Raw genomic sequence first — 24836 nt, forward strand, 5'->3', positions numbered from 1 at the left:
AGTGCTAAAGGAGGTGAGGCTGATAATAATTGCTGCTAGAAGTTAATACAAAGAGGAAATCACATACTTCTAATTATTTTTCTGGAGTTACTGGTATCAAGAATATCCAGACTTAGTCTAATTAAAGAAGGTAAGGTTCCTGCTTCATAGTTCAGCTACTCTCTGCTTATTAGAAATAATCTATTCTCACAAATAAGTATCTCTTATTAATTTTACATATGCTAGTTAGAACATTTTTCTCCTGAGTCTTAGAGGCTGGTTTTCATCCTGTTAATGTCCATCCATTTGACTGACATCATTGTTCATGGAAATGAGTTCTCTGGGCTTGCTAATGTATTTTTTTTAATGCTTTGTTTATTTGGTTGCTTGTTTGTTTTGGTGGGGGTTGTGTTTGCCCTTTTTTCTTTTTTTTTTTTTTTTTAAGTACCAGTGACTGGTTCCACAATTCCTCTGTTCACATGTTCTGGTGACTTTGGTGTTGCTATTGGAGAATATCTTAATTCCTTCCTGTCTGAGAGACTCTTTATTTCCTGGTAAAATGGGGTTTTGGAATTTTTTGTAGCCCCCAAGGGTGTGGTCACAGACTTCCATTCTCACCTCTTTGTTCAGGCACCTTGAAGTACTGCGTAAAGTTGAAATATGAGGATTTATCAGAAACATCTTTCTGGTCAAAATAAAGTAACCAAAGGTTCAATACTTGAACCTATTTGAGTGTGTTTTTATTGTTCTCACTGGCTGTGCTTTTCTAATGAGATGAAAGTTGCTGTATTTCAGCCAGAGAGGGAGATGACCTTTGAGACTGGTAATTTGACTGCCCTAACAAATGAAGCAATATGGCCGGGTAGAAATTTTAATTGGTCCTAGTTGGAATCTTGAGTATAGTAGTCACAATGGAAAAAAAAAAAAAAAAATCAGCTTGTAGTATTAGTCTTATTTTATTTAGTGTCATTCAGAAATGTAACAATGAAAGGCTCTTAACACTGTATTTCTGAACCTTAAAATCCACTTCTTCAGCTTTTTCACTGTAGCATCAAGGAACCATGCAGCAAGGCCACAGCTTTGAAAGTATTGCTTTCTTAATGAGGAATGCACCCAAAAAGGGTTCCTTGTCCCTTCTCAATGAAAGCTTGTCAGAGCAGAAGTCAAGCTGCCTATTAATCAGGGAGGGAAGTTGCCTTAATACTTGCACAGCAGCCACCTGGAGAGCTGTTTATTACTCTGCTAAATGTTATAGATGATGCTATAATACAGTTTTCATCAGTTTGGGAAAACAGTGTAATTTAAAAAACAGAAAAAAAGTCTGTCTTCTAATTCTAGTTTATCAGTTCTACATGCTAGTGCTGATCATTAGAGCTGCTTGTTCTAAGAAAAAGATCTTTTTCTTCCCTCTATAAAATGTGTTGCTTAAAAAGTACCTCAAGTATGCAGGTACTTGCACTGTTATTCTGTATGTCTAATAAAAATGTGCATGTTAGTGACTTTTTTAGAAATTCAGTCTTTAACCTGATGTTAAATAGCTGTTTTGGGGGCATAGTTGTGGAAAGAAACCAGATTTTTTCATCAAATCCTAGTTATCACTTTTTGCTCCTGGCTTCTGAAAAGGAATATATTCTTCATAGTACCTGGAGGGTTTTTTAACTAGTGTTCACACATGTTTTTTGTGCTAGTTTTGGTTTTGGACTGCAAACTCCCCAGGGAATGAAGTGTAAAGATGTGAATAGCTGTGACTGTTGATAATTTTTTAAGAAATATAGATGTGGACAAGTCTTGGGCTTGCAGCCAGTTTATCTTTCCCAGTTGTCTCCTTTTCTATTAGTCTGTTTTGTGCCAGCTCTAAGAACTGAAGTTTTTGCCTTGCTGTGTAAACCATGTTTTCCTATGCAGCATTTGGGGGGGGGCCAGCTGACCTAGCAGACCTTTGAGGGAGTGTTTTCTCTCTGTCTGGTTGGAGTGACCTGTGTGAAGATTGCTGTAGTGGGCTTCACAGTGTGCTGAGGAGGAGAAAAGATCAGATTCTTAGGTTCTCATGGAAATTAACTTTTATCTAAGAATAACACTAAGAAATAATCTCAGCTGTAAGAAACTCTCTATGTAGCTGGAAGTAGTTACTTTTCTTCTTGTAGAGAATACTTCTGAATATGTTGTAAAATTAACGTGAGCTCCTGGATAAGTACAGATTGAGTTTGAATGTCTGATCTATTCTTACTCTTTTTAGGCCATTGTGACTGCACGACCTATTTCCAGAGAGTAGTAAGATGTCTTATTTGGGTATTGATGTTTAAAAGCTTAAAATGTAAATAGCAAAAGGGTGCTGTTTGATTCTTGAGGTGGAAGGTGATGTGGCATGTGTGTGTTTCTTAAATTTTGCTCTATGTAAGTACTGTGACTTATAGCTTAAGCATAATTTTTTTCCTCTCTTTCAAGTTAAGAAGTAACTTTCATACAGGAAAGTTTCAAGGTATTCCACACAATTTTTGTTTATCAAAGAAACTTTTGCAAGCTACAGTGTGCTTGCATATTGTCGTATATCTTTGGTTTATTGTCAGTAAGAAATTGTATGTATATTTAAAATATTCTAGTAGTCAGTAATGGTTATTGTGTCTGATTGTTGCTTCCCAGAAGGCAGAATCTTTATTCCATATGGCGTTCAGGAAGTCTGATCTTTCTGTAGTCTTTAAGAAAGCATACATTTTTAATGTTAGGTCTGTCCGCTTTTCTGACTGAGAGCTTGCTACTCTGAGTAGCAGTTCTGACTCAGAATCTTCTTCTTGCAGGGTCTTCTCCAGTTCCAAACAGCTTTGTCTCCACTCAGAGGTTAATCTTTCTCATTGACCAGTGCTATCAGAACCTTACAAAAATATTACCTTTTAGATTTTATCTTTCTGTGAGCTGAGCTGCTCTGGATAATGCTTGAAAAATACTGCAGAGTTTCTTTCCATAGTAATTAAAATATATCACAGTATTTATTAAAGTCTTTTATGTTAGTAGCAGAAGAGTTTGCAGCTACTTCTTATTTTAATACCATGTTTTTAACGTTAAACATAAAATGGAGTGGCTATATACGTGCCTCCTGTTTCTTATGGACTGTTTTTTTTTTCCAAGTCCACTGAAGTGAAGTGGAATATGACTGTAAAGGACCACCACAATGCTCCTGCCTTTAGGACATATTGGATCTGAGCTCAGTGAACTTTGCATGTCATGTTTTTTAGTTCTGTAGGGGTTTTGTTTGCTTTTGGGGGGTGGGGGGGTGGGGGTTCCTGGGGGTGCCCTTGATTTTTTTCAGAGTGGTGATATTCCTAGCTAGTGTTTTTTTCTCTTCAGAGAGGTCCTCAGCTCTCAAAAGAAAATGGTCTCCATTTCGAAAGCAACCTTAAGCCATCCATAATTTAAACTAACCCTTAAATGCTGCCTGGAATCAATGGGAAAGCCTGTACTGGTGTGAGAAACCTTTGCTCTGAGATGCAGAGTAGAATGTACAATTTCTATATTCAGCATCTTTCATGTTTTGGTACTGTATCTGCTTTCAAGTGTCAGCCACTTGTTAGGAATGTTTTCAAGGACACAGGATGAGTGTCAGTCACACCACTGATACATGCATTTATTTAACAGCTTGCTCCCAGAGACTTGCTTCTTAAAGGAAAATGGTGGGTGGGTGTGTTCTGCTTGTTTTTTGGGTCGGCAGTTTGTTGCAGAGATGTTGCTGTAAGTGCAAATACAGAACTGCCGTGTATTTCTGTTCTGTAAGTTATTTGTCTTCATTGTTAGCTGTGTTGGGGGCACCTTCCTCTCTGCTCCCTTAAACTTTTGTCATCCTCTCTGCTCTGTTGGAATGGTGAGCTGATCCAGAAGTGGATCCAACCAAGTAGCTGGGGCTGTCGTCTCACAGGCTCGCAGGATGCTTTATAGGGGTTTTGCCAGATTTATGGCAAGATGTGCTCAATCCAGAGCAATTGAGCTGTATCAGTTAACATTTTAGTTGCTTAACTCATGTTTTCTTCTAGTTATGAAGATGGACAGTGTTGGGATTTTTTTGTTTTACTAGATTATTATTTCATTCTGAAGTTTTACTGGTTCTACTCAAAACACTGTGTAATGAGCTCTTCCTGTTAAAATTTGATAGACAAGATGAATCATGGCTTAAATAGGTTCAGTATGGATTAACTTTATTTTTCAGAGCTGCTCTTCTAGGATCTACTCCCAATTTGATATGGATTTTTCTGTCTTAAAACTAGTTGGTTACACTTCTCATCACTTTCTTCCCTCAGCCTGCAGGAGCAATTTCAATGCTGTGTCTCTTTGGAAGTATCTGCCACCCCTAGCACTCTGTGTCTCTTGACTAAAAGTCTTTGTTTGTATTGTTTTGCTCTTCCTGCCCCATTTGGGGAAGGTAGAGAAAAACAGCACAAAAATGTGATGTTGCAGAGTAAAAACTTAAGTGATCAACCTCTACAGATTAGTGTATGAACTGCTTCCCTTGAGACCCTCTCCCTACTTTTTGTTTTTTATGATGAGTCTCTTGGGGCAATTTAAAGCTTTTTTCTTTTTATTTTAAATAATTTGTCAACAAATTATTTAAGATGCTTTTTGGAAATATTATCTGAACACATATAAGGTAGAAATGAAACAACATGCACATCTTTTGGGAAAGATGTTGTGGACATGATAAATTTTCTCTAGAAGTGACCTAGGTGTGTATATTTTTTAATAAATAGCTCTTGACAGTGCTTTGTCACTTCTCTTTAACTTAAGTCTTCATGAAACAAAAGAAGTCAGTTTTGTGATTTTATTTTTTCTTTATTTTAATGTACTCACTTCCACAGCATCTGTGGAAATACGAAGCAGTGACAGCAGTTGCCAGAACGGCAGATTTATTTTCTTCTTCTTTTCCTCTTGGAAGTATTTGTGCTTATTGGTCTTTTGTGGGTCTTAGAGCTTACAGTGTTACAGTTCAGGTTCATGAGTCATTTCGAACTATCAGATGAGATAATTCTTAATTTAAATTTAGGTTTTGACATTTCAGCATCACGAAGTTCAGTAAACATGATTTTATTTGAAATTATTTTATCTTACTATACAGTATAATTGGTGTAAAATATTCAGGTAAATATTTTTGAGAGCAGACTCAGCTTAATTTAATCTCTTAAAAACTGCAAACATACTGACTTGGTTAAAACTGTGACAGCATCTGGCAGTCATTTCAGCAGGTGTTTGTATGATGATATTAATATTACACACACTCTTCCAAATTTGTTTATTGACTTTTATGCTTCTATCATCAACAAATGTGACTATAATGCTTTTTATGAATGTTACTTCCTTATGCTGGTGCACTTTAAAATATGGTTTTTCAAAATATTTTGGAGGCACTGAGCTTCTGTATTTTAAAATAGGTATTTCTGCTCTAAAGCAGGTATATGTTTTAAGTGTTTTTTAGGGAAGGATTTTCAAAATAGAGCTCTTGGAGTCTGTTTTAAGACTTTTCTTGCTCAGGGAAGGGCAATGTGCAGTGTTGAAGAAGCATTACTTTGTGAGCAGCATCTCTCTGAAGGCTCCCAGTGTAGCTGCTTTAGTCTGTTCAGGGCTTAACAGGGAGCATCTGGAAGGCTAAAACCAAGCATCAAGGGCTACTGCTGTAGGAGATCACTCAAGACCTTCAGGTTTCCTGGTACTGTTTCACTTGGCAGTAACTACACAGGCTGCATCTGGAAAAATAGGATCAGTTGTTATTCCTGAAGTGCCAGAAATCTGTGCAGAAGCCCCTCAGAAGTGTGGCAAAAACTGCTGGTGAGAGAAATCATAGTACCCTTCCCTCATCTTCCTTGCTGTTCAGATGGAAAAAGGAAGATTTTAATTCTTCTGATACCTGCTGTCAATGTGTGCATACCCCTTAATGTCATCTGTGCTAGCAAAGTGATCTTTGGAGTGGGACTCCTGCCATTTTCCTAAGCACACTGCAAGAAAATGAATATATTCCTCTTCTGCTTAGCCACTCCTTCAGTGTTTCAGCCAAACTGACCTTTACTTCCATTCTACCCCTCAGGCTTCTGCCTTCTCTTTCCAGCAGTAATATATTTTGTCCTTTGTGGCCTCCGTGGGTGTTCTTCTGAAGACCTGATTGGGGTTTATCCGTCCCCTTTTCATCGCCATCGAGAGATCAAAATTTTTTGCTTTGCTTTTTTTTTCCTGTTATCTTTGCTTATTATGCTTCTGCTGTGTTTCATGTGAATTTCGAGCTGTTGTACCGACTGTCCAGAACAGGGGGAAAAACCCAGCTGTTCTGACAGTCATCTTGTGTCTTCAATGCAAAATAGGGGAGCAGTGGGGGCTTGAGACACCATGCTTAACGTCCCCAGGTAGCTTCTGGGGTGTATTAGCAACAGTAATCATAGTCACTGTATCAAATCTAAAATAGAAACAAGGGCTGCAAAATCGAAGCGTGCTGCAGCGTCTGAGTACATTTGGGTGTTTTGCTGTGGGGAGCCTTGGGGCTGGTGGTGGTGCCTGAATTCTTCCTGGCAGGGCCTGCTTCACACCCACGGCTCCTTTTCTGTTCTGGTGTGCCAGGGAAGGCTGGGAATTCTCCTGTAGCAGCTTCTGTCTTCTGCCTACCTTGTTAAATTGAGAGGGTGTTTTCGATCAGAGATGCAAAAGAAATGGGTAAATCCAAATGACTGAACCATGAGTGTCCGCTGAGTCTGCTCTGAGGTCACTGACCTCCCACAGGCAGTGATGCCCACGCTGGGCCAGACACACCTTCACAGGAAGATTCACTACAGTTCATCTATCAGTGTGTCCTTTAGGCTTTTTGCATAAATACTTAACCTTCCTAGGTAGTGAAGTGGTCACATGCAAGGTGTGCCTGGTTAGCAGTAGACAGGGAGTGTGAGCCAGCTTCTAGCTGAAGTTTCAGAGGTCGCTGTCTTTTAAAAAGCGGCGGGTCTTGATAGAAGTTTCACAGTTCACTTCTGTCCTTAAAAATCTGTGCTGTTGCCGCAAAAGCGTTGGAGGGTCTCCCCAGTCATGGGATCTTGTGGCTGTGCTGAGCTGCACCAGCTGCTGGGCTGCCTGAAGGCTGATCATGGAGGTACTTGCAGGTTAATTTTTAGGTGGATTAATGAACTGATGAAGCTCTTCTCTGTTGCTCTGAGGAGCCTGTGTGAACTTCATCTTCACACCAGGTTCTGTCCTCTATTTGGATGTTGTGGCAGTGTTGTGATCTCTAATGGTACATGGCAAGGTTGCAGTTTATAAATACCTGGTAAGGAAGGGGAAAAATAGTTTGGGGTTTTGTGTTTTTTCTCACTGATGTAGCAGCTCAGGCTGCATGGTATGTATAATCTAATATAAGCACAATGTTTTATAATTTATGTCAAAAAACCCCAAACCAGAAACCCTTAGGAAAATAATGAGATTAGGGTTTTGAAATGTGAGTGAGTCACTTCAGAATTGCATTGCTTTGTGTTTTAAACAGACTACTGTAGTATTAGAAGAGTAGGGAAGTTTTATGGTGGGATATTGGGTTCTTTTTTGTGGATTTTTTTTTTTTTTATTAGTCTCTTCAACCTAATATATTCAGGGAAACTGCTGGCTCTATGGCATTGCTTTTATGGCTATTACTTTCACATCACATTTTGCCTAGTTTAAGAAGAAAAAAGCAATTAAAATGAAAAGGAAATACAAAATTGTTTCCTCACAGTTAAGTATCTGCAGGAAGTGTACCTTTTACTTAAGTGGAGTTTGCTTTAATTTATTTTCTAGATGCTTTTTGTTCTGGCCTTTTTAAAATTCTTGCAGCTTTATAATGTAATGTTAGTTATAGGGCATGAGCAGTGAGTAATTATTTCTTGCTTGTTTCAAGTATGTTCCATAAATATATGAACAGGGAAAATTGAAACTGATGAATCAAAACCTTTAAAATTATACTCATGACACTTTCTGCACTTCTTTTTTAAAGGGCAGGGAGAAAATATGCTCTTACTTTTTCAAGTATAATTTAGGTAAAGAGAATGTACGTATTTAAAGCTACCTCCATTTTACAGACGGTTTTGTGTGCTGGCTTGAGCTATTCCCAGAATGTTTGAGGAAAACTCAGTCTTGAGTTTTGTACTAAGTGCTGTGTTTACTAAAGGATTTCTTGATAACATCTACTTAATAATTGACACTTCAGTGTTCCTCATTCTGCTGATAGTGTTAGGTGAAAAATTTGAAGTAATGAGGTGATTGAATTAGCATAGTGAATGCTTGCATAAAACCAAAAACCTAGGTTTTTGGTTGTTTGGTTTTTCTTAAGCAGCTTTTGGTGTAGCTGCTGTGTATGTATGGAGAAAGTACACATGAAGAAACTTAGATTCTCGTGGGTTTTTGTATGCTGTGTATATTCTGACCTTTTTTTTAGTAGAAGTTCTCTGTTCTTCAGCACTTCCTCCCCACCCTTCTGACTATGTACTTACCTGAAAATTTCTGTAGCATTTTCCTGGTATAAAGCAGAACTACAATTCCAATTATCGAATTAATTTTTTTGTTTGCAGATGATGATGTACCTGCAGATATGGTTGCAGAAGAATCAGGTCCTGGTGCACAAAACAGTCCATACCAACTTCGCAGAAAAACTCTTCTACCTAAAAGAACAGCTTGTCCTACAAAGAACAGTATGGAGGTAACTTCTTTGGTTTTAATTGTAAAGGAAATTTTACTGTTTCAGGAATATGAAACTAGTTAGTATTTTTCTTAAGTCTAATGACTGAACTAATTCTTATTTATTTCATTAAAGGGTGCCTCTACTTCAGCTACTGAAAACTTTGGTCACCGAGCAAAACGTGCTAGAGTATCTGGGAAATCCCAGGATTTATCAGGTAATAACTTTTGTACAAAAAAGGGAGCAAGGGAGAAGGAGTGGGGCCATTTTAACATCACACGTTCTCCCTCACACATTGTCCCCAAACTGTTTTCCTGTGTGTTCTCCAACTAAGAAACACTTGTGGGGAAAACAAAAAGCAAAAAGAACAAGCTTGTTCTGAACTTCAGATTCAGTAGCTTGATTTTAATCAGAATTTTTAGAATGTGATTCTTTGTTCTGGCTGCTTCACTGCAGGCATATTTTCGTTGTTTTTTATTCTCACAGTGCTGTGTAGTTGCATCTAAGCTACCGTTAGGAGCAATAATACTGCAGTGGTGCCTTATTGACTATTTCTCATATTGATGGCATTGTTTCATTGCATTTTTAGGGGTAGTTTGGGTATGTCATTATAGCATTTCATTGTGGAGAGAGGGGGAGACTGTGTGTTTGTAAATAACAATACACATATACCTGCATACATAATGTACATAGATTTTTGCACACATTTACAGTATATGTACATTGTATAATAATCAGACATCCAATACATGTGCATATAACTATATTGTGTGTGTCTTTTATTTGTGTGCACACACTTTGTGGATATATACAGGCACACACGCCCTGCTTTTTCTGCTTTCTGTGTTGTTTTTCAGTCTCTCTGCTTCTGTTGTTTTTTGTCTCCTGACACATTCATTAGTTCCAGGAGATCTGCTGTCACTTTTCCTGGAAAATCAACACCAGTGCTTACCAACTCCCCTTGATGGGGTTTCTCCTGCTTTTCTTGCTTTTGGCTTTTTTAGTCCACATCTTCCTTAATACTGTGAATTAAAACTGAGCAGCTGGCACAAGGCTTTGGGTCTGTTTTCATTGCTTCCGTTGAGGTCTGCTCTTTCTGGTTTCCTATCTTCTCCATAATGTAGTTTTTGGCTTTTGAGTTCTCTTTTTTCCCCCCTTTGTTTTATTCTCCCCCTCTTTGAGCAACTCTTAATTTCAGCAGCTGTTTAAGAACCATGTAACTTCAGATTTATATTCTTGAAATAGCCAGCACCAATTGGACATCAACCTATGTCATTTTGCATTGATTCCTTTCCTGATTTGCTCACTGGAGCCTTGTGCAGAGTTGTCTTGTCACAGACTCTGTTTCTCTTGACAGTTATTAGTTTTTCTTCCATTTAATTCACTTTTTTTGCTGTCTTCTTCATTGTGCTTTTACTCTTCCTTGCTTTAGTGAAAGTCTGCAACTTTACAACAGGAATGACACTGATTTCCAGAGGAATTCTCCACGCTTTCACTGCACATTCCATTTGCTAGATTCTTGAGCTCATGTGGGGAAAGTACAGAGATTGTGGAGGCTTCTCCAGCATGGAATTAATGGAGGAACTGTTAACAGTGATTTTACAGTTTTACTTCTAAGATGATGTTCAAACCAGTTGCAGTGTAAGAAGGGCGTGTTGTCCTCAAGCCATTTTTTATTAATCTCTTTCCTAGTACAGGTGACGGTAATTTTTTATTCTTCCTGTTGAGTTTCTGAGAGATTCCTGTAGATTTGTACAAGTATTGATTGTGGTGAGATTTATTTTAGACTGCAGCCCCCTCACGTTTTTTTGTTGGCATAGGTAATGAATGATAGCTGTTGTAACTGAGTTGTGAGCAGAGGCTTTCTGGATTGTCATGAGTGGTGACTGTGTATTGTCATTTGGGCTGTACAGTTGTTTATTTTAGAACTGTAGATGAAATGAAGGCATAGGACTAGAAATACAGGAAAATTTCTTGGTGGAAAACCATTTCTTGTTGTACGCACTCTGAGTCGAGGAAAATTCAGCGAAGTTGAAAGGAGAAAGGCCAGTCAACTAGAGTTTCCAACTGGAGTGGAGCCAGGAGTTGGAAAAACATGTGTTTTAATACAGATTTCAGAGTTAGTTCTGCTTGGGAGCGTTGCTATTTTAAATTTCTCTTTTCACTGAACTATGCCTTTGCTGTACATACTGAGACTGGAGGTTACTGGATCACTCACTGATTGTTCTGTACACTAGGAACATGCATAGCTCATAGTTTACAGAACTTACCGACTTTTTAAATGGATCTTTTTCTTTTCCTATTGATTTCCTAAGATACTTTCCCAAGAACAATGCATGCTATGTTTCTGATGTATTTCTGCTTCTTAACAAGAAAAGATTTTTAGTAAATACCTCCTTAAGGAGCACAAGCTATTTGTCTCCATGTCCTTCACTAAAATGGACAAAAAAGGCAACCATATAAGACATAATTTACAATTCTGGATTCTTGGGATGGCATTCTTGGTCTTTGTACAAAGAAGGGAATTCACTTTCAGGCAGCTTTCCCTGCTCTTTGTCTTGGTATTACTTTGCTAGTCCCTATCAGCTAAATGATCACAACTGAAACTGAATTAGCTTCATGCATATCCTGTGGAAACTGAATGACATAACTAGCTGTGCTTCTGACTTTCAGATGTGCAGTATATTAACACTTACTAAATCTTAAGTAGTTCAACTGTCAGCTTACGTGAGGGCAAAGATAAAGATCGGTGATGACCTCTTGCACTTTATTTTTATTCTTGCCTGGTTTTGATGCTCATTTGGAAAACTGGTTGGGTTTCTTTTAATATGAGTATGTATTTTGTACGTTACCTTCACTTCATCAATAGGCATGAAACTGTCAGGAGTAGGAGCGTGCAAATGCTTCTGATTTGGTGGCCAGACAAGCCTTTAGAACTGTTTTGGCTCATTTTTGTAAACTAAGAGAAAGAACACATTGATTGCATCCTTGCTTTGACACATTATCAAAAGATATCCAAGATGTGAAGTGTGGATTTGTAGAACAAAAGCACGTAGGTCTCTCTTGGATACAGAGAAGAGTCTTCACATTAAGAAGCGAATTAGCTTTTTCAAATTATACTGGAGAACTTCACCTGGTAGTCGCTGTATCAGTGATTTGAGTGGAGAAATCTTAAATCAACCCCTGCTTAAATTGAGCGGAAGGGCAATTTAAATTAAATTGCTCACTTTTACAGGATTTTAGATAAAACTGAGGGAGCATAACAAACACCTGTAAGATCATCATCTTCATTTTGAGAGCGGTGCCTGAGTTTCCAAGTAAATGCAACTTGAAAAATTGCAGGGGCGAGGGTGTTTATTGAGACTTTTAATAATTTTTTTAAAAAAATGTTTTATTTTCAAGTGTTTTGACACTTTCTCAAAGTCGGTCCTTGTCCCCTGCAGTAAGGAAACACAGCTGGATTTCAATTTTAGTTTTGAAGTAGAGCCTAGGGAGGAAAACAGGAGTATGAACTTTGGAGCAATGGGAAGGCATTACATTAGTGAGCTTCCCCCTTCAATAAAAAATTATTCAAGGTCCTAACATAGGTAAAGGAAGAAAAAAACTTGCAGGTTATTTATAGAAGTAACTGCTTCAGTTGTATGCCTCAGGGATTTGTGTGTTAAAAGGAGAAGACAGGTCATGGAAAACTAGGGAGGATTTACTGTTTTGCATCTGCAATATAACATTTCAGCTTTCAGTAAGACAGCAGAAGTCTACATCTAACTGGAAAGCTACCAGAAAAAGATTAATTCAGAAGCAGTGTCCAATTATCCTGTGATGCATTTCAGGAGTAATTAGGACTGTAGAATGAACTGTTCCTGCCTGTTTGACACAGGGAAGACCCTTTATATCTCCATTGGAAAAGGATATTTTTAAAAGCCAGCATTGATAGTGCATGTAACATTTTTTGATGATGCCCAGCCATGCTCCCCTTACAGGCTGCTGTTATGCTCTTCAGACTTCAGGCTCCCCAAGTGTCTCGAGCAGAAGGCCTTTCCAGACTACTTGCATTTCATAAGTTCTACCAACTTACTGGCTTCAGTCTGGCTTATAAGCCTTTGTTTTGTTTTTTCTTGAATAAAAATAATTTTGTAATCTGCTGTTAATAATGCTGTTGCAGAAGAGAAGTGTCTTGGCCAGCTTCTGGGCATTCATTCCTGCCTCCTTCCTTGTGATCCAAGCTAGCAATTCTGTAGCTTGCAATGAACTACAGCAAGGAGCTGATAATAAAAAAATTCTGGGAGAGGATGGGATACTGTGGGAACAAATATCTGTGGGCATGTGGAATGATGGCACTTGGGCCTTTGGCACAGCATAGGTTTTTGTTGGCTTGAAGTGGCACGTACCTATAGTTTATGGCTCTAATCTGTGATGCTGCTGTGAGCAGCTGTCAGCTGTGTAAATGCCCCTCTGGCATCTTAGAAGAAATTGGTATTCGGGTATCACTAAGAAGACATTCATACAAGGGCACAACAAGGAACATGTTCAGGGAAAGGTGCTGCAAACTCAGGAATATTTCACAATTTCTGCTACCTGGTCTGATCAGAGATGTAAGCATGACCCTGGAAAAACAGCTCTAATCACTTCTGTCATAGTACACAGGTTCTGGTGATGTGGTCTGCAGACTCCAGTTTAGTATCTTTGTAAAGCCACGGTTCTGGTCCCTGCAGTTCCTGTCTTCTCCCTCTTACAGCTGGAAATAGCACATTGCTTTGTGCTGCCTTGCCCAGGGAGATCCTGGGGCAGTTCGTTAGTTTGTTGATATGTGAAGTCTCACATGGATATATTCTTCAGAATGTTAATTCCTTCACATTTAGTAGGTCACCTCTCTTAAGGTCACTTTAGTAGGCTTCTTTTTGTGGCCAAAATGGCAATCCTATTGCTCCTTAGGCTCGTCTGTTCTAAGAAAAAATAATGTGAGGGGCATTACATGGATGTAATTGTGCTGTGAATTTAGCAGGCAGGAACTTTGAATGCCTTACATACAAATCCTCTAAACTTTGGAGGCTGCTTTGTGTGGTTGTGTCTTTAGAATCATAGGATCCTGAAGGCATTAACCAAGCAAGTGACCTTTGCAAGGAGAACTTGCCTGCTTTGAGGATTCATGCCCCAGGAGGGTCTGGTGAGAACACAAACTGCAGGCAGGGCTTTCCCAAAGGAGCTGTTGTTTGTGGAGTGTCCAAGTGCCCAAGAGCAGGTTTAACAAAGTGCACTCCTGTCTCCACACAGTGACATGGGAATACAACTTTCTCCAGCCTCTCTGAAGAAATACATCTGGCAAAACTAACACTTCTTTGGGTTTAGGTTTTTCATTTTAAAAGGAAGAACATAAATGGGAGTAAGTGGAAGGAGGAGACTTTGGAATGATTGCTGGCTATTGGTTTCCTACATCCCAGATGTCCTCTTTCCCTAATGTGTTCATTGTGGGAGAACAAGGAAGTCTTCCTAGTAGTTTTTCCAGACAGTGACTATTTCTGATTAAATTCTTTTGTGTTTGAAAACATTTGCAGAGATTTTGGCGTTGGGACTGCATTATTATTATTGTATGGTTAATGTGGGTTAATTGAACCACAATTAAGCTAATAGCAGTGAGAAGCCAGCATATCTGGAACATGCACAGTAGCCTGCTTAACATCTGCACTTGTTGGCAGAATGGTTCCTCCCATGGAAAAGGTGAACTAGGAAGTTTGGAAAGAGGACTTGAAGTTTGTAACTTTTATTGGATTTTTTGCCTTTGGTTTTAGAAGAAACATGCTTTAAAAAAAGGCTGCCTTGAGATAATTGGCATTTTAAATGGGAGTCTTTCAAGTGACAAGTTGGTAGTCTTTTTCAGTCAGAATTTGAGCTTGCTAAATATGTCAATAACCTTGTATTGATTACCATTTAATAGCAGCACCTGCAGAACAATATCTTCAGGAGAAGTTACCAGATGAAGTGGTTCTAAAGATCTTTTCCTACCTGCTGGAGCAGGATCTCTGTAGAGCAGCTTGTGTGTGTAAACGCTTCAGTGAGCTGGCTAATGATCCAATTTTGTGGTAAGTGAAAAGCTATTCCTCATTATCTTGAGAAATACTAGATATGCTGCTCAAGATGCCAGTACAATAGTTGGTTACAATTGTTGATTGTTGGTTACAATTAGTTGAAGTAAAACTAGTTGTGTTTTATTATGTCTGGTTTAGTTAAGCCTTATTTGTTACTTATGAATATCTATGTATTAAGGAGTAAAATTTGATTCTCTAGTAGTGTAGATAACTAGTTAAACAATGCCTGTTTTAAATAAATCAGTTCCTTTGGTTGCCATTCCTTCTTCCCCCTTTAACCTTTTCTAGGCTACTATGGGGATTGTGTTACTTCACACAGAAGCAGAAGTTAGATGCAAGCTTCACGTTAGATGCAAGCTTCACGTTAGATGCAAGCTTCACGTTAGATGCAAGCTTTGTCTAGTGTTACTTAAATGGGTTTTTTTGTTTGGTTTGAGTTTTTTGTTTTGTTTAATAGTTGGATACTTGGGCTGTTTTCCCCCATGTGAATCTGCTCTACCCTGGGTTACTGAGAGTTTGAATAAATGGGATCTAAATTTGTAATTTTTTTCTGAGGGGAAAAAAAAACCCTAGCATGTTTCTTAAGCTGTTTTGTTTTAAAAGTAAAAATTTAGACTAAAAGAAAAATAATAAAATAACATCACAGAACTACCCCTTTTTTCCTGTCCTAAAGACAGCTTTGTGGATACCTTGTCAGATGAACCACAACCTCTGTGATTCAGTGGCGTCCTGTAAGTCTGGGCTTAATATCAGCAGGCTCAGACACTGCAATTATTTGCATTCTGGCACTAATGAAAAGAATCCAACTGCTGTGTGCCGTTTTCTTCTTTTTAAACCACTGTAATTTGTTCACTGATGAACTCTTTTTTGGAATACAGTGCGTCACTTGTTCTCAGTGAATGCATTTTTCAGTCTTTTTTTGGCAAGGTGAGGAAGAAGTGGTGGCACACTTGGTCTTAAGTTTTGTTATACTTGTGCTACTAGCTTTTGTAAGTGTTAAAGCAACGCTGTAGTTAATGCACAGTTTGATTCACAAATAGTGTAACTTAAGTTTCTTCATAAAAATTGCATGTTGAGAACCTTTTCTCTTGGATTGTAAAACATAAAAATTTTTGTCAGAAAAACACAAAAGTCAGTACAACATAAAAATTGGTTTTAAGTGGTAGGTACTGATCTTGGTTGTATTCACTGTCACTGACTGGCAAATTCTGTTAGGAAAACCCCCAAGTTTTAGCCTTTGGTTTTATATTAAAATGGAAGCGTAATCAGAAACGCGTTAATTTTGTCTTCTGCTCAGGAAAAGATTGTATATGGAAGTATTTGAGTACACTCGTCCAATGATGCATCCTGAACCTGGTAAATTTTATCAGATTAATCCAGAAGAATATGAACATCCAAATCCCTGGAAAGAAAGCTTCCAGCAGCTGGTAACAGTTATATTCATTTATATTCAAATTTATAGGTATTTATAAAAGTAAAAACACCAACTTCTGAAATGTGGATGACAATAGTAATTATCTTGGGTTTAGACTTTAAGATCCTTGTGGATGTTATGCAGTAGGGGGAATTCAGAAGTTATTTCCCATTTTAAGGCACACTTTAGAGAGATACCACATGGTACAGTGGAGTCCTTGAGTATCCAGCTCTTCTATGTTGGGTTTTGCATCACAGAAATTTTGTGTAAGAGACTGTCATGGTCTGACACTCACAACTTGAAAGATGTTGTTGTCATATCTTACTAAACCAGTGTGTGTGCTGGTTATCAGATTTGTGTGCATCTTCCTCTGGTGAACCAAACATATATTGGTAATATCACTTGGGCTAAACAGTGATTTACAGCTGGCCTGACTGGAGGTAAACAAGTCGTCTTTAAGGAATGTGATTGCACCTCTAATCCAAAATTTCAAAGGTATTGAAGGAACAGCCAGGCATGATATTAGGTAAACATAAGTAAGAGAAATAAACATTGAGGTGAGTGTATCACACAATGCCATGTGTTGGTGGTTAATGAATTTCTGAAGTGCATTGAGGACAAATGCTTGACTTGGCTTCTTTATTTAGTATTCAATCACAAGTGAAGGTGTGGAATTCTCTTTTCCTCACCATATAAACACAGTTTTTGTGGCAAGCTGCTGGAAAACCAAGAGATGGAAGTAAGGACGGGTAAATGAAGCTTTTCAGTCAGTTTTGAGGCTTCTGCCTGTGTAAGTAGTTGGTCTCTTGGCTTAGTTGATCACTTCCTTAGGCTCAGACATTTTTTGGTGTTGTCATTTCAAATTGTGTGCCTACAGTGGGAGGTCAGTATATGATCCTTACTTCTGGGACAAACTGTTTCAGCAAATTGCTTGTTAATTAGGGAATTAGTAGATCTCCTGTCAGTGCATTCAGGCCCACCTGTCTGCAAGCTTATCACAAACTCTTTTCCTTGTTTCAGTACAAAGGAGCACATGTAAAGCCAGGTTTTGCTGAACACTTCTACAGTAATCCTGCAAGATACAAAGGAAGAGAAAATATGTTGGTATGTTTCTAAAGCAGTTCTTTAAAATGTTTATCTATCCGTATAAATGGAAATGGACATTACTCTAAATTTGTCCCTTTTCTTCTAGTATTATGATACCATTGAGGATGCTCTTGGTGGAGTTCAGGAAGCTCATTTTGACGGACTTATCTTTGTTCACTCTGGCATATATACTGATGAATGGATATATATAGAATCTCCAATCACCATGATTGGTGCAGGTATGTAAACTGGGAGCGTCACTGTCTCAAGCTTGTGTTAATTACCACCTTAATTACCATGATACTCTGGTGTGTTAAATATCCAGTATAAATGCCCATCTTTCTTCATCTGCCTAGCAAGTAAGTGTTTCTTGTACAAGTGTCACTAACTCAAAAGTAGCTCATGCTTCAGAGTTAAGTACCGTTGTCTGCTTGCTAGTTCTCAGAATAACTTAATTTATTTTTTATTTCATGAGGAGAAAAAAAATGGAATTTGTTAGAAAGCTTTCTCAGTTACAGGACTGCAGTTGAAGTTTTTACGTTTATATATATATAAAATATATATATATAAAACCCATCTCCAGAGAAGAAACCAGCAGTGGGAACAAGCCCAAATTAGTATCTGTCCCATTTTCTTCAGCATCATAATTCCATCTTGAGGAAGGAAATGAGAGCATCCAGCAGAAAGATTCTGAGACTGGAGCTTCTTTCTCTATTCTCTGCCAACTGTTCTCTGAACAGAAACCTTTATAGAGAAGGAAATAAGACTTGGAGAATAGGAAGGGTTTAGGAAGTTAATATAAGATACCAGGCTACAAACAGTGGAACTTGTGAAGCTCCTTGCTTTTCCTGTCATTAGTTAGGAGCATGCTAATTCCCGGTAGCATGATAACTGGTGGGAATTCAGGCTGCATTACTGTCTGGTAGAGATTTTGGTTAAGGGATCTCAGACCTCTTGTTCCTGTGGTGACCCAGAAGTGAATTACCTGCTGTTTGTGTTTTCTGAGAAGCTATCTCTCTGGGTTGGATGGGTTTACTGGGTTGTAGGTTTTATTGAGAGTGGTAGGTTTGGGGTTTTTTGTTTGTTTTGGTGGGTGTGTTTTGTATGTGTATTTTCTTTGTTTTGCAGTGTCCCTCTTTTTGGGTATTTATCTGTTCTCCATACCAACTGTTTTGTTCTTGAGTGAGGCTGTTCTGGCACTTCTTGCCTGGGTTTTGCAGCCTTGGCAGGGAGAATGGTTTTGAGCAATGCAGTCAGATTGTTCCAGTGTTACTCTCAAAACTTGTCCCCACAGATCTGCAAGATGTGGCTGTGTTAGTATGTGAGTTTGTCAGTTTGTGACTACGTTTCTGGAGTTAACATTCTGAACATGCCCACTTACAGTGCTTTGGTTTGTGTTGTGGAGAGCTTTTGGAGCACAAACTGGATTCCTTTTGGATGAGACTAATTTAAGAGACATATTCCTGGAATACTCTTACTGCCCTTCAGTAGCCAGTGTGTGTTCAGTCAGAGGGACCTGCTGAGGACTAGTCCTAAGTCAGTCTCTTCTCCCCTTGCTGTCCTGCAGTGTGTGCTGGGAATGGCTCATCCTCAGCACTGTTTCCCTCTGTGGTACCACTCCTGTGTTAGGCTGCAGTGCTTGCTAATGGAGATGTGGCCACAGACAAATAACCCCTGGCTTCTGTTTCACAGAGAGGATGAAGAGTCATATTCATGAAGTGCTTCAAATACAGAGAAACTGTATTTCATTGTTTATTTTACAGTGCAGTGTATTAACTGCACTGTCCTAAGATATAAAATTTCTCAATCGCTTCATGACACTTGAAATGATATCTTTGATATCTGGGTAAACTTCTGCATGTTCTCTGTCTCCTTTTAAGTTTTGAAAAGCCATCTGCTTTCCCTTCCTCTGGAATTAACCTAAGTTATTCAGAAAAACAGTCATCTTAAGTACAGTCCTTTAAAAGCCAGGGATCTTCATTGTCTATTTTTGTAACTGAATAGCTGTCTTGGGGAACAAAACCTCCAAGAGGAATCCAGAAATGCTAGATGTATTTATATTTCAGTTTTTGGCACTGCTGATTTCACTTCCTCAGACTTTCTCCATTGAATGGTGAGTGACATTGTAGAGAGAGTCAATTTTCATTTGACTGGAAAAGAAAACAAATTAAAGTGAACCGCTAAGCCTTGGAGAACTACCTCTTCTCTGCTCAGTCTGGCATGCTTTTCAGAATGGTAGGATTAAGGCAGCACCAAATCTCTCTGCATTTCTACTCAAATTGCTTTAATAGTTTCTTCTTCTGGCTTCAGAAGAAGCACAGCGTTATTAGAAAGGCAGCTTAACATACCTTGAGCTTTGCAAGAAGCTTCTGCTTTCACGTAAGCAAAATGTGCTTACAGAATAATGCCTGGTATTCTGAGTTTGTTGTTCTGTTTAATTTTGGGGTTATTTCTTCTCTTAAATATGTGTGAAGGTTCAGTTGGTTCAGAAGGAAGGCTTTGGAAGTATTTGTGGTATATCTGAATTGACAAGAAAGAAGCAAGAGGAAAGGTTCTGTAAGGAAATGGTTGTATCTGGTTCGGCAGACAGAAATACCTTTGAATTTCTTAAAAGAATTAGGTTTTCCAGGGTTGGAAAGGGGGGTGTGTTCGCTGCAGGAATAGGAGCCTTCCATGGAGTGCTCATCTCACTCAAGACACAAAATCTCCCAACTGGCTGAGTTTCAGCAGTTGTACAGACATGTCCTGATCTGAGAATCTTCACTGAATGTGTATTTTCAGAGCTACAGCTTTCATTTTTTCCCTTTATTTTCCACTTGACTTAAATAATGTGCAAGTAAGTGAAAAGGGATTATCAACAGATTCTTCGGTCAAGGGAAAAAAAATTAGTAAAACCAGTAAAAATTTTTGTTATTGTAAGCGTGGAAGAATCTGAAATGGTAAGGAAACTATCATAATTGGATTATTTTTTTACTTTAGAGTGCAAGAGTACTTTCACATGCCTGAGCTCTTCTTCAAATACCCATTCTGCATCTTTGAAATGAAAGCTTTATTTTGGAATGGTTTAGCCATTTGTGGTGTAGGTCTTGTAGACTGTAAGATCTAAAAGAGTATATGGTTTTTGCTTGGTACAGTTGGACAGTCACAGCTCCTGTAGAATGTGTAGTGATTTTTTTGTCTTCTAATGCAGTGAAAAGTGAAATCGTTTTATTCCTTTTGAGGAATTAAATAATTCTGAGGCAACATCCAGTTAATTTATATTTCTTTAGGCAATCCCTTACTGTAGGCTTTCTGTTCCATTATTTCTAAACAGTCTATACATGGTCCTTAAGCTGAGCATGAATTCTGATCCTGGGGAACATGACTCCCTTAGGTTTCAGCAAATTGACTTCTTGGGAGCTGTGTTTTGCTTGATTACAAAATTAGTGGCCCTTTTCTTCCATTTCCGATTCTTATACTGGTTTCTTTTTTCTAAAGTGGCCTGAGCCAAAAGCTGAAATAGAGATACTTCTCTGAAGGATGATTTTGCGAAGATTAAGTAGAACATTGCAGAGAATTTCCTTGGTGCATTTAGAATGAAACTAGTGTTTAAGGAAGTCTTCCGTATTTTCCTGGGGAGATCTAAGTGCAGTGATCTTACTGACTGGCATGTTCCATGATGCGCATTCTGGGACCTTGCCAACTCGGAAGTTACTACTTGTTTAGGAACCTGTGGGCTGAGAGGAAGGTGTGTGTAGAGAACATGATCCAAGTGCTTTGCAAACAATTCCACAAATGTCTGTTTAATAGTGTTTCAGAGCATCCAGTGTGAAGTGCAATTTTTCTGTGGCACCCTGAGAGGGAACACAATTCTGATACTGATTTATGGCTTTCATATCCTCCTAGGAGCTCTGTTTATTTCCTGGGTTTGGTTCACCTGCAGTACTGTGGTGCTGTTCCTTTTCATGTGCTGAAATACATGGATTTGTTTATGCCGCTGCATTTGCACCATGGTGAATATATAGAAATGTTACCAAACCACAGAAATATGTTTTGCATGGTGACACAACTCCTCATCAAAGCCTCTTCAAGTTGTTATCTAGTATTAAGTGAATAGTGGTGTAGAGGAGAGCCAGACTACCTTAAAATATTTGCAGTTCTGCAGTAATGAAAGTGGAGACTGGGCTTTTAGATAGTGAGAACAAGCTGGATAATACTGTAAATGTTGCTTCATTCTGACTGACATCTTTCTGCCAGAGTCACAAAGAACAGGACATACCACTTGTCTCTACTAATGTCAACAGACAACAGAAAAGGATCTGCCCATGAGGAATCCTGTGCGTAGGCTTTTCAATTAAAATACAGAATTTAGGGCAAATGCCTCCTCATGTTTGTGTTGAGTTGGAAACAGTTTAAAATGCTATCTGATAAGTTACCTGCTATAGTACATGGAACTTCCACCTTTGTATTTGGTGTATTGAGGGAAGGCTGCTTCTGGCTTGCATGTTTAATGTGCAGGTTTGAATCAGACAAACGATCCTGCTTGTGAATGAGCGTCATTGAATTTATTCCAGGGGGTGGCTGTTGTTAGCTCGTGCTCCCTCTGCTGGCTCATGCCATCCCAACGTAAACGTCGCCTGCCTTTGGATTAAGGGTAAAGAATCGACCAGAGCCTCGCTGATAGCACAGGAAATCAAATGGCACATTATGGCATTTTGCAAGTGAACCACTTTACAATCTTCTGTACATACAGCCAGTGGTATAGTTCAATCTAATTCCTTTTTTTCCTGACGAATAATGAGGATATCAGTTCAAAACTCTGAATCCTACATTTGAGAAGTGTGGGGAGGTCACTTGTAGGTCATGGGCAGATTAGCAGATAGTGGTTCATCTCAGTGATGAAATATATGTTTTTAGCGTTAATAGAAGGGTTTAGAATACCAAAAGAAATTGTGCTTGGAACAGAGTTAAACTGCCTCTAGCCTAGTATCCATGTTTAAGCTGTTCATTGTAAGTAGTAGTCCAAACTAGCTCTGCAAAAGAGAAGGCTATTCTCACGGTACTAGATATTACTAAATTGGTGCTAGATTATCTTAGTTAAAGACTAGTTTCTTCGTTGTCTTTGAAACTTCCTTCTTTAAGATTGTTTTGACAGGAAGACTATGTGCCAATAATAGTGTTAATTTTCCTTTGTTGCTTTGAACAGAATTCTGTAAGTATTTTGAGGATTTTTGGTTTTTTTCAGCAGCATAAACTAAGACTTACTAATTGTTCCCTTTGCAGCACCTGGAAAAGTAGCAGATAAAGTTATAATAGAAAACACTAGAGATTCCACCTTCGTTTTTATGGAGGGTTCTGAAGATGCCTATGTTGGATATATGACAATCAGGGTAAGAATCTCAACCTTAAGCACATCTTTTAAAAAGTTTATTTTAATGCCTGAGCAGTTAAATACAACACTTTTGTTTCCTTCGTTTTTCAGTTCAACCCTGATGACAAATCTGCTCAGCACCACAATGCACACCACTGCTTAGAGATTACCGTGAACTGCAGTCCAATTATAGATCACTGTATTATTCGAAGTACTTGTACAGGTTAGTGGGCTTTTTAGTGTTTGAAGGAACACAACAAATTGAGTATGATTACTATTGGCATATTTTTATTTTTTGATGCAGGTATTCAATACAGGTCTGCAAGCCTTAATTGCCTTGGAGCATCACTATTAGAGTGACTTCTTTGTGTCCAAAACCTCTGTGATAATGTGTAGTTGGTCTTCTGTTAGAATCTGTTTGGATTCTTTGGCCAGTTGGTTTGAAACTGAGAAGTGACAGTTCAATAAACATACCTGGGTTTGGTGTATAGTTGTAGCTGGCAGGATGGGGCATTTGAAAAGGTTACACTTGGGACTTGTTCATTAGGTTTGTTGTGATAATTCAGTATTGGGATCAATGTCATTAAACAGTCACGAGATGTAACTGCTAAGCTCGGCTCACTTCCAGGTGGAATGATTTGACATACTCAGAGGATGAGTAGCAGCTCTACAGGCAGAAGTGTTGAAAGACTCATTTCACCATCAGAGACAATGAGGAATTGATATTGCCCGATTTGGGAAAGATCAGTAATGTAGACTCAGGAAAGAATGGGTCAGAGTCTGGAAATGAGGAGCTGGATTGCAGTTAAAGTCACTGGCAGGAAGACATGACAGTTCGCAATCACTAGACACAAGACATGGCAAGTTTAACATCTTTGAACACAGCCAGGTGGAGTGGAGTTGGAGTGTCAGAAAGAAGAGGTTCAGGAGAATTAAGATAGTGAGTCTTCACATGGAAATGGCCATATGAACTTCCCATTGCCCAGGTCAGCTGGGGAGAGGGAATGGATCTGTGCAGCAGACTGTGCATGGAGATTACTCAGCTCAACATAGAGGCAAGGAAAAAGAAAAGAGTTCTTCCAGCTAGATACAAAAACTACACTTTTCTGGTACTGCCTGTGAAGAATACTGCAGGGAACCATGATGAGCATGGTGGATGGATTCCTGGTCTGTGCCTTCTAGAGGAAGATGCGCTTTCTTGGAGGTTTTGGGTGATAAAGCACTGCACTTGGTCAAGGCAGTTCTATGCTTTGCAGCTCTGTGTTTTGCATCACCATCTCTTTTATTGGAGACACATCACCAAATACTTGGAAGTGTTAAAATGAGAAAAGAGGAGCAAAAGACAGCAAGCTGCTTCCAGTGTCCCAGTATCCCAGTGTTAATGCTAATACTGGGAAATTGGAGTATACGAAGAAAAGGTGTTCTGGAACTTGCCATGAAACAATATTGGGGACCCTGAAAACCAGTGAGAGGAATTAGATAAGACCACATTCAGCTAGATTATTAAAGTAATTTGAAGAGCTGTATGACTTCATATTCAAACATGCTTATAGATAGGCTACCTTCTGTGAAAGTTGTTTATTAAAATTAAGTTTTGAGTAATTTTTTTCATGATCACTTCCCATTTCTGAGAATTTTGAAGTTTTACTCCCTCCAAGACTCTGGATTTCTGAATGTTTACTCTATTGAATTGTTGATTCTCTTCTCCAAAATCAAAATTTCTAGTCAATTTTGGAGGCTGTGTGTAGGCTACACTATCATCACTTACTGATTATTAAGTTTTATTGGCTTTTTAATCCTACCAAGCCGTACTGTAGCCTACTCAGGAAGTACTAAGTTTGTGTAAAAAGGGAGAAAGAATGGCAATCTGCCAGAAAAGGCATTTACTGTTTCCAGATAATTGACGTCTCTGAAGTATTGATCCATAGGCATTCAAAACCTCTTTCCTAGCACTTGCTTGATACCCTTTCTGTAGATGTCCTAATTGCATTAAAGCATATTTCTACATTATGTCATGTGTAAAGTTCTTAATGTTTGTCATATGTAAAGATGGGAGCTGTGTAAGTGCAAGTGAATTAAAGTTGGAGGTTCCTTCTGCCAGTCCAAAGCATCTTTAGAAGTATTTTCAAATAAAGTTTAAATGGCAAGATCCTGAGTCTAGAGGTTCTGTTGCATCCATTGTGGAAGAAATCTGTGTTGGTCCTCACCTTGATGGATAAAAGTAGTAGTGGATGGCAATGTTCCTTTTTTTTTAAATTTTAATATTGT

At 38.6% G+C, this 24836-nt stretch overlaps 1 protein-coding gene across 2 annotated transcripts in view; it reads left to right on the forward strand.

The window, feature by feature from the left end:
• FBXO11 (F-box protein 11) overlaps positions 1-24836 on the forward strand; it is a 68999-nt gene that overhangs the window by 26435 nt on the left and 17728 nt on the right. The window contains exons 2-9 of one of the 2 annotated variants that reach the window (XM_032103207.1): positions 8529-8656; positions 8771-8852; positions 14568-14712; positions 16016-16145; positions 17153-17236; positions 17325-17457; positions 22481-22587; positions 22680-22791. In XM_032103207.1, the coding sequence (XP_031959098.1) occupies positions 8529-8656; positions 8771-8852; positions 14568-14712; positions 16016-16145; positions 17153-17236; positions 17325-17457; positions 22481-22587; positions 22680-22791 (921 nt within the window). The remainder of the gene's footprint in view (positions 1-8528; positions 8657-8770; positions 8853-14567; positions 14713-16015; positions 16146-17152; positions 17237-17324; positions 17458-22480; positions 22588-22679; positions 22792-24836) is intronic. The other variant, XM_032103208.1, reaches the window with a different exon arrangement.

This window comes from Corvus moneduloides, chromosome 3 (genome assembly GCF_009650955.1).
Source record: "Corvus moneduloides isolate bCorMon1 chromosome 3, bCorMon1.pri, whole genome shotgun sequence".
Taxonomy (NCBI): domain Eukaryota; kingdom Metazoa; phylum Chordata; class Aves; order Passeriformes; family Corvidae; genus Corvus; species Corvus moneduloides.